Genomic DNA, 10308 nt, shown 5'->3' on the forward strand with positions numbered 1-10308 from the left:
ATTTTTATATTTTTTATTTTAGTATTTTGCAAAAATATATGTTAAAACAAAAAAAATTGCAAAACTGTACACATACTGTCATTTGAAACGGCTATAGCCAGTTCAATTGGCGGAAAGAGAACTGTAGCAACTTTACCGTCAGTTGAACCGACGAATTTCCCTTCTCTAGACAGCATATATTCAAAAAATAAAAACTAATTTATATGAACTCGGATGGAGATAATCTTTATATGAAAATGTAGTTCTCGACAACTTTGTACAAACGTTTTTCATTTGGAATCATATTGGTGCTCAAATAATCGAGCACCAATATGATTCCAAATGAAAAAAGTTTGAATCAAAAAGTTGTAGATCTCGTCAAAATCTACAAGTTTTATGCAAAGTTTATCTCCATCCGAGTTCATATGAATTAGTTAAGATTTTTTGAAAATGTACTATCCAGATAAAGGAAATTTGGCTGGATTTTAGATTTGAATATTGTATCGATTATTTGAGTACCAAGATGATTCCAAATGAAAAATATTTGAACTACAAAGTTGTAGATCTCGTCGAGATCTACAATTTTCATATAAGTTTATCTCCATCTGAATTCATATAAATTAGTTTGATTTTTTAAAAATATGCTATCCAGACAAGGAAAATTCCACCGGTTGAACCGGCGGTAAGGTTGCTATAGTGCACCTTTCGCCGGTTAAACTGGCTATAGCCGTTTCAAACGGCGGTATGCATATAGATTTTCTATTTTTTTATTTAGACATATATTTTTGCAAAATGCTAAAATAAAAAGTAAAAAAATAAAAAAAATTCGGGCTACTTGCTTAGTAAACAATAGGAAGGCCGACACATTTTAGCCCAGCCCACAAAATTTACGGCCACAAACAGCCAGTCACGAGACGTCCAGCAGGCCCAGCACCAGCAATCCCACACCTCTTGACTCCTGACCTCATCCACTCCGCAGTCAGTACTCCACGACCACACACAGACTCGCCTCCGCGTTGACCGCGCAGGGATCCTACTCGAGCCCATCCCCACCGTCTCTCCCCGATCCAACGTCCCACACCACCCGCCCAATGGGCGGTTTCCCGTGGCTCCCGCGCCCCATCCCCGGACACGGTCCACATACACCACCCCATCCCCCAGCACCGCCTCCACCCGCACTCCATACACCGAGCCCACGCGTCCACCCGCCCACGCGCACGCCAGCGCACGGTAGCCAACCCGGCGCACGCTACGTCTATAAATAGACCCCCACCCCTCCTGTCCTCGGTCTTTCCTCAAACGCACCCCTCTCCCCGTTCCCCTTCCCCCAACCTCGCGGCGGGGGCGAGCGATCTGTGCTCGGGGCCCGATCCGCTCGATTCCTACCCGGCCGAGCCGCCAAAAACACACTACACTCTGCGCACCGCCCCGGGCGGGTGGCTTGGTGCCGCGCGGCGGCGGCCGGGGGGCGCGGGCGGCGGGGGCGCCGCGATCTGAAACCCTAAGTGGTGGTGGTAGCCGCCGGCGGCGGCGGCGCCGGGTGGGGCCGGGATGGACGCGAGGTTCCCGTACTCGCCGGCCGAGGTGGCCAAGGTCCAGCTCGTGCAGTTCGGCATCCTCAGCCCCGACGAGATCGTAATACCCCTCGCCCCTCCCATACCCTCCCCTCCGCCGCCGGCTCTCTTAGCTTTCGTGGTTCGGGCGGGTTGAGTGGGCGGGCGTAGTGTTGGTGGACTCTGAGATGGGTGTTTGCTAGCTTACTAAGTTGGTCATGAACTCGAATTCGATTGCAGGACAGGATTCAAATTCAGTGCACGTTTTGCTGTAATTCGTGACGGGTTTGAGTGGGTTGAGCTTGAGTACCAGCTTCAGAGTGTCTGTTTTGGTGAATTCAGTAAATTAGAATGTGTACAACTGTATAGGCTTTCATATTCCTAAAATTTTGAGCATCCTCAAGTAAGAATTGAGTGTACCGCCACTGTGACTATTGGAGATATGTGATTTTTATCTGCAAATAGCACTGCCCTGTTGAGATCTATGGTTATAAGTTTGAATGTAGCACTTGTGCTTTGTGATTTTGAGAAATATGAGCAACTAATGTGCTGTCGATGTCGTGAGTCTTAAATGCATGGTATAGTTTCAATTCAGTATGTTGTGGCTGTGCGATTTGCTGTTTGGCATATCTGTATACATATACAGTGATGAAATCAATTTTTGTCGTAAGGTTCTGATTCAGTCAAGTTCAACGGCAACTGAAACGGTTGTGTGTCTGTACGGATATAAACACGAATTACTTGCTAGTTAACAATAAAGTGGCATTAATGATGAGTTCAAATGTATATTTTTATTGGGCTCAATAGTAACACTTCATTAAAAAGTTCATCCTGTTCATATGCCGTGCTTGAGGAATGTATTTCTGGGGACAGAAAATGATTACTATTTATTGCTTTCTGCCTTTGTAGAGACAAATGTCGGTGATTCAGATAGAACACGCAGAGACCATGGAGAGGGGGAAGCCGAAGCCTGGTGGGCTCAGTGACCCTCGATTGGGGACTATTGACCGGAAAATCAAGTGCGAGACATGCATGGCAGGGATGGCGGAGTGTCCAGGCCACTTTGGACACCTTGAGCTTGCCAAGCCCATGTTCCACATCGGCTTCATTAAGACTGTGCTCTCCATTATGCGCTGTGTCTGCTTTAACTGCTCCAAGATCCTCGCGGATGAGGTACAATTTCCTGGTTATGTTACAGGATGTGTGTGTATATCTTACTATACTTGATGGAGTTATGATTTTTATATGACGCATGGTAAACTGAAATGATACGAGAACCTTCTGTTTTCCTGCCATTCATGCATATAAAAATTTTGCTTGTTGTTTTTATTGTACTCGGTGGTGTTCATCGTTAGCACCATTTCTCACTTTGCACGAACTTGTTCAGGTATCAATTTGGCATGTAAACTGCAATTGTTTTACCTGTCCTTTATCTTCCCTCAACGTAATATGTATTTATCCTTTGTTCTAATACGTTTGATGAAGCTTGTACGCTGATGTGCGACTGTGCATAAGTGTATATTTTGCATTTATTGTATTAGCCCCTTGCCAAAAGCTATTTTGTCATGACGACAATGGAACCTGACCGCACACAAGTTTTGAGTCTTCCACGTGTTCTTAGGATGTTTATCATGTTTACCGTTTATGTTGCCAAACCTTTATGTCATGTTATTTACCCTTTATCCAATTTTTGTCATGCAGGATGATACCAAATTTAAGCAGGCTCTGAAAATCCGGAATCCAAAGAATAGATTGAAGAGAATATATGATGCTTGCAAGAGCAAAAAGGTCTGTGCAGGTGGCGATGACCTTGATGTTCAGGAGCAGCAAGACACTGACGAGCCTGTTAAGAAAAGAGGTGGTTGCGGTGCTCAGCAGCCAAATATTACAGTTGATGGTATGAAGATGGTTGCAGAGTTTAAAGCTCCAAAGAAGAAAACTGATGATCAAGATCAGCTCCCTGAGCCAGTGGAACGAAAGCAAATCCTCTCAGCTGAGAGGGTATATCTATATCTCTGCTCAATTCCGCAAGTCATTCTGTGAATGTTCTTGTAATCATGTGGTTTCTTACATGGCTTGTTTGACCAGGTCCTTAATGTTCTTAAGCGTATAAGTGATGAGGACTGTCTTCTGTTGGGTCTGAATCCCAAATTTGCCCGTCCTGATTGGATGATACTTCAGGTTCTTCCGATTCCTCCACCCCCTGTTAGACCATCTGTCATGATGGACACTTCTTCCAGAAGTGAGGTAAGCATAGTACCACTATAGTTATTATGAGTCTAATGGTTGTTGCATGGATAAATAATGCTCCCTGCTATTATTCTAACATATAAGTTTAAGGGCTTCTACATCAGCCCCTGCGTAAAAGAAAGGCATTTTTTTCACAGCTCACTGTTATTCTTCTTGGTCTTTCTGTTGCAAACAGGATGATTTGACGCATCAATTAGCTATGATAATACGGCATAATGAGAACTTGAGGAGGCAAGAAAGAAATGGCGCTCCAGCTCACATTATAACAGAGTTTGCTCAGCTATTGCAATTTCATATTGCGACGTACTTTGATAATGAACTTCCTGGCCAACCCAGGGTGAGTAGGTCGAAATGTTATTTATGTTGAACTTTCTGGGCACCAGGATAAAGTCTAATCTTTATTTTTTTGTTGAAATTCTTAGGCCACACAGCGTTCTGGAAGGCCTATCAAATCAATTTGCAGCAGGCTGAAAGCAAAAGAAGGCCGCATTAGAGGAAACTTGATGGGAAAGCGTGTTGATTTCTCAGCCCGTACTGTTATCACACCAGATCCAAATATAAACATTGATGAATTAGGAGTACCATGGAGTATTGCTTTGAACCTGACATATCCTGAAACTGTCACTCCATATAACATCGAGAGGTGGACTAGCTTGCTGTTATTGACAAATGTTATATAACCTCTGTGCTTTTGCTGACCATCTGCAGTTAAATCCAATTATTCCAGGTTGAAGGAACTTGTGGAATATGGGCCTCACCCTCCCCCAGGGAAGACAGGCGCAAAGTACATTATCAGAGAAGATGGTCAGAGGCTTGATCTTCGATATGTGAAGAAAAGCAGTGATCAGCATTTGGAGCTTGGTTACAAGGTGAGTATTAACTTCTCAATAATTGTGCTTTTCTAATGATGTCATTGTAAATTTGTTTTATGTTCTACTCACGTTTTGCCTGATTTCCTCAGGTGGAGAGGCACCTCAATGATGGGGATTTTGTTCTTTTCAATCGGCAACCAAGTCTTCATAAAATGTCTATCATGGGGCATCGCATCAAAATTATGCCCTACTCAACTTTCCGGTTAAACTTGTCTGTCACTTCACCATACAATGCTGATTTTGATGGGGATGAGATGAATATGCATGTCCCCCAGTCATTTGAGACCAGGGCAGAAGTTCTAGAGTTAATGATGGTGCCAAAATGCATTGTCTCTCCACAATCAAATAGGCCTGTCATGGGTATTGTGCAGGACACACTGCTTGGGTGTCGAAAAATTACTAAAAGGGACACTCTCATTGAAAAGGTAAATAAAAAAGAAACTTCATGCTCACCCTTTCCAATTGTATTCTGTTCTGTTTTGTGGCTCATTTAAAATTCTATTGCAGGATGTATTTATGAACACCTTGATGTGGTGGCAAGACTTCGATGGAAAGATTCCTGCACCTGCCATTTTGAAACCTAGGCCAATTTGGACTGGGAAACAAGTTTTTAACTTGATTATTCCTAAGCAAATAAATTTAATTCGGTTTTCAGCCTGGCATTCTGAAACAGAAACAGGATTCATTACTCCTGGTGATACGATGGTCAGGATAGAGAAGGGAGAGCTTCTATCTGGTACACTGTGCAAAAAGAGTCTTGGAACAGGCTCTGGAAGTCTTATCCATGTCATTTGGTAATCATACTTCATCAAAATTTTGTGACTTGAGAGTTGCATATGAATAAGAATTTTGCCCATTACCATTTTCTAAGTGAATTCCATTTTAACTTGTTCTTTTCAGGGAAGAGGTTGGTCCAGATGCTGCACGCAAGTTCTTAGGTCATACACAGTGGCTTGTCAACTACTGGTTGCTTCAACAAGGTTTCAGTATTGGAATTGGGGATACTATTGCAGATGCGGCCACCATGGAAAAGATTAACGAGACAATTTCTAAAGCTAAGAATGAGGTGAAGGAGCTTATCAAACAAGCACAAGACAAGCATTTGGAAGCTGAGCCAGGACGCACCATGATGGAATCATTTGAAAATAGAGTGAACCAGGTACGATCTTTCTTGTTGCTCGTGTTGTTAGTAGCCTTTGTTAGTCTTTGCAGAGGAGTATTCGCCTTTTAAGTTGAGTTGTTTAACTTGAATCCAATTCCTTTCCATTCCAGGTTCTTAACAAGGCTCGTGATGATGCTGGAAGCAGTGCGCAGAAGAGTTTGTCTGAAAGCAACAATTTGAAGGCTATGGTCACTGCAGGCTCAAAAGGTAGTTTCATTAACATTTCACAAATGACTGCTTGTGTCGGACAACAGAATGTTGAGGGCAAGCGGATACCATTTGGTTTCATCGATCGAACGTTGCCACATTTCACAAAAGATGACTATGGTCCTGAAAGTCGTGGTTTTGTTGAGAACTCTTACCTTCGAGGCCTGACACCACAAGAATTCTTCTTTCATGCTATGGGTGGTAGAGAAGGTCTTATTGATACAGCTGTCAAGACTTCTGAAACTGGGTATATCCAGCGGAGACTTGTGAAAGCTATGGAGGACATCATGGTAAAATATGATGGTACTGTAAGAAACTCTCTGGGAGATGTCATTCAGTTTCTGTATGGAGAAGATGGTATGGATGCTGTTTGGATTGAGTCTCAAAAATTGGACTCACTGAAGATGAAGAAGGGTGAGTTTGACAATGTATTCCGTTATGAGCTGGATGATGAGAACTGGAGGCCTAACTACATGCTTCCTGAACATGTTGATGATTTGAAGACAATACGTGAATTCAGAAATGTGTTTGAGGCAGAGGTTCAAAAGCTAGAAGCTGACCGGTTCCAGCTTGGGACTGAGATCACCACAACTGGTGACAATTCATGGCCTATGCCTGTGAACCTCAAGCGGCTTATTTGGAATGCCCAGAAGACATTCAAGATTGATTTTAGAAGACCTTCTGACATGCATCCGATGGAAATTGTGGAAGCGATAGATAAACTGCAAGAAAGACTCAAGGTTGTACCTGGTGATGATGCTATGAGCATTGAGGCTCAGAAGAATGCAACCTTGTTTTTCAATATCCTGCTCCGTAGCACATTTGCTAGCAAGAGGGTCTTGAAGGAATACAGGCTTACAAAGGAAGCTTTTGAATGGGTTATTGGTGAGATTGAATCAAGGTTCCTTCAGTCATTGGTGGCCCCTGGTGAAATGATTGGATGTGTGGCTGCACAGTCCATTGGAGAACCAGCGACTCAGATGACCCTGAATACCTTCCATTATGCTGGTGTCAGTGCCAAGAATGTCACTCTTGGAGTTCCCAGGTTGAGAGAGATCATTAATGTTGCCAAGAAGATAAAGACTCCATCTTTGTCTGTTTACCTGAAGCCTGAGGTGAACAAGAAGAAAGAATTGGCTAAGAATGTTCAGTGTGCTCTGGAGTACACCACACTGCGCAGTGTAACCCATGCCACTGAGATATGGTATGACCCTGATCCTCTAGGAACTATTATTGAAGAGGATGTGGAGTTTGTCCGGTCATATTATGAAATGCCTGATGAGGATATCGACCCGGATAAGATTTCTCCTTGGCTGCTGCGTATTGAGCTTAATCGTGAGATGATGATTGATAAGAAGTTGAGCATGGCTGATATTGCAGAGAAGATAAACCGTGAATTTGATGATGACCTATCGTGCATATTTAATGATGATAATGCAGATAAGCTCATCCTCCGTATCCGCATCACAAATGATGATGCTCCAAAAGGAGAAATACAAGACGAATCTGCTGAGGATGATGTCTTCCTCAAGAAGATAGAGGGCAACATGTTGACAGAGATGGCGCTTCGAGGCATTCCAGATATCAACAAAGTGTTCATCAAACATGGGAAGGTCAATAAATTTGACCAAAGTGAAGGCTTCAAAGCAGATAATGAGTGGATGCTTGATACGGAAGGTGTGAATCTCTTGGCTGTCATGTGTCATGAGGATGTTGATGCTACAAGGACAACAAGTAACCATCTGATTGAAGTGATTGAGGTTCTTGGAATCGAGGCTGTCCGTCGATCTCTCTTGGATGAGCTTCGGGTGGTCATATCTTTTGATGGATCCTATGTGAACTACAGGCATCTGGCCATTCTTTGCGATACAATGACATACAGAGGTCACCTGATGGCTATTACAAGGCACGGCATCAATCGAAATGATACTGGACCTCTTATGAGATGCTCCTTTGAAGAGACTGTCGACATCTTGCTTGATGCTGCTGTATATGCTGAAGCTGACCTCCTGAGAGGTGTCACTGAGAACATTATGCTTGGACAGCTTGCTCCTATTGGTACTGGAGGCTGTGCGCTATATCTGAACGACCAGATGTTGCAGCAGGCGATTGAACTTCAACTCCCAAGCTATGTGGAAGGTCTGGACTTTGGCATGACACCAGCACGTTCACCCATCTCTGGGACACCCTATCATGAAGGAATGATGTCGCCAAGTTATCTGCTTAGTCCGAACATCAGGGCTTCCCCCATTAACACAGATGCTTCATTCTCACCATATGTTGGGCACATGGCGTTCTCACCATTCCCGTCACCAGGTGGCTACTCTCCATCATCGGGGGGATACAGTCCATCATCGCCAGTTTTCACCCCAGAAAAAGGATATAGCCCCCTTTCTCCATCATACAGCCCTGCTTCACCAAGCTATAGTCCCACCTCACCATCATATACACCTGGCTCTCCCACTTACAGTCCTACAAGCCCGAATTATTCCCCAACCAGTCCAACTTACTCGCCCACCAGTCCATCATACTCGCCCACATCTCCAAGTTACAGCCCAACATCTCCTAGCTACAGTCCTACATCACCAAGCTACAGCCCTACATCTCCTAGCTATAGTCCTACATCACCAAGCTACAGCCCCACCTCGCCGGTTTATAGTCCAACCTCGCCGGCATATAGCCCTACCTCTCCTGCATACAGCCCCACATCCCCCTCTTATAGCCCAACATCCCCGTCTTACAGCCCTACGTCGCCTTCATACAGCCCTACATCTCCTTCATACAGCCCTACATCCCCATCATACAGTCCTACCTCCCCCTCGTACAGCCCAACATCACCTGCATACAGCCCTACCTCGCCTGGATACAGCCCAACATCACCAAGTTACAGCCCGACATCTCCGAGCTACAGTCCTACTTCTCCGAGCTACAATCCTTCATCAGCCAAATACAGCCCTTCGCATGCTTACTCTCCAAGCAGTCCAAGGATGACTCCATACAGTCAGACCTCTCCGAACTACAGGTGAGTACAGTTCTACAAAGATCTGTGTGTATAGCTTTGGCAAACAATAATAGTGTTGTCGCGTTGTGTACTGTCCATACATATCTGTATTGAATGTTACTATTTCTGTTTTCAGTCCAACTTCACCGACTTACTCTCCTACATCACCATCATATTCACAACCAAGTCCATCATACAGTCCAACGAGGTGAGTGTCATTCATATTTCATCACCTATGTTGCATCTTCAGATATTCCATTTCAGTACTATTGTTCTTCTGTCCCATCTTACACATCACCTGATTTCTGCAGCCCATTCAACACTTCTGGGGGACCTAGCCCAGATTACAGCCCAACCTCTCCAAATTACAGGCATGTCATCGCAGTGCCAGGCATATCTCAATCTACCTTATCGTGAAAGACATCATTTGTATTCTGACAAACTTAAATTTCCACGCTGCAGCCCAACTGGAAGCTACTCCCCCACTGCACCTGGGTACTCCCCATCATCCACGGGGCAAGCTACTAATGACAAGGACGACGAGAGCGCTCGTTGAAGCTGCTGAGAAAAGGATTGCATAGGAAGAATGAACCTGTCGCGATACTTTTTTCCCTGAAGTTTTTATTTGGTTGATGAACAGTGAGAGGAACCTTGTTTCCTAGAGCTGCTAATAGCGGCTGAGTTGTTTATGTGTGATCCCATGTACAAGAGCTAAAGACTGAACTGTGCCGGCTCCTTGCTAAGTGGCTCACCACTTGGCGGTTAGCCGTGGGTGGCTGTTCAGAATAACATATTTAGTAATGATGTAAGATCGCGACGGGAATATTATACCTGTTCGTGTATGCCGTCGGAGCTGATTTTTTCGTTGTAATGTTGCTGTTACGGATCATAGGCAGGGTTATTGGTATTTCAGCAGGCTGTTTTGTGTAAAGTTTAGCTTGGCTGGAATGTGTTGCGGTTGGTGTCGTGGTTAGATTAAATCTCACATGGACTGGGCTGCATCTAGGCCCACCCAAATAAGGCCTAGACGGAGAAAAGTTAAGCGTAGTGTGGGCCGTATGGCCAATTCGCCACCCAAACTTCCGTTGTTTTGGCTCTGGGTTACAACTTTGACTATTAATTTTTCTTTGGAATATAATTTTATAATTACATGAGGAATATAGGGAATTATGAAGTCATATGACCTTTTTTTTCTTCTCTAAGTCAGATAATTTGAAAGATTAGCAATGGTTAAAGTTTTAGAAGTCAAAGCGTAATAAGTATTTATAATTGGAGGTGGTATTG

At 43.9% G+C, this 10308-nt stretch overlaps 1 protein-coding gene across 1 annotated transcript; it reads left to right on the forward strand.

Annotated features, from left to right (window-relative positions):
• Positions 1-1269: 1269 nt before the first annotated feature.
• Positions 1270-9936, forward strand: LOC101770061 (DNA-directed RNA polymerase II subunit 1). Its single transcript, XM_004972752.2, has 14 exons — positions 1270-1614; positions 2442-2705; positions 3234-3533; positions 3621-3779; positions 3958-4119; positions 4205-4425; positions 4510-4651; positions 4744-5079; positions 5162-5448; positions 5555-5813; positions 5927-9045; positions 9161-9232; positions 9336-9395; positions 9487-9936. The coding sequence occupies exons 1-14, from the start codon at positions 1531-1533 to the stop codon at positions 9578-9580; spliced, it is 5559 nt and encodes a 1852-aa protein (XP_004972809.1). The 5' UTR covers positions 1270-1530; the 3' UTR covers positions 9581-9936.
• The last annotated feature ends 372 nt before the right edge of the window (positions 9937-10308 follow it).

The sequence above is a fragment of the Setaria italica genome, chromosome VI (genome assembly GCF_000263155.2).
Source record: "Setaria italica strain Yugu1 chromosome VI, Setaria_italica_v2.0, whole genome shotgun sequence".
In the NCBI taxonomy this organism is placed as follows: domain Eukaryota; kingdom Viridiplantae; phylum Streptophyta; class Magnoliopsida; order Poales; family Poaceae; genus Setaria; species Setaria italica.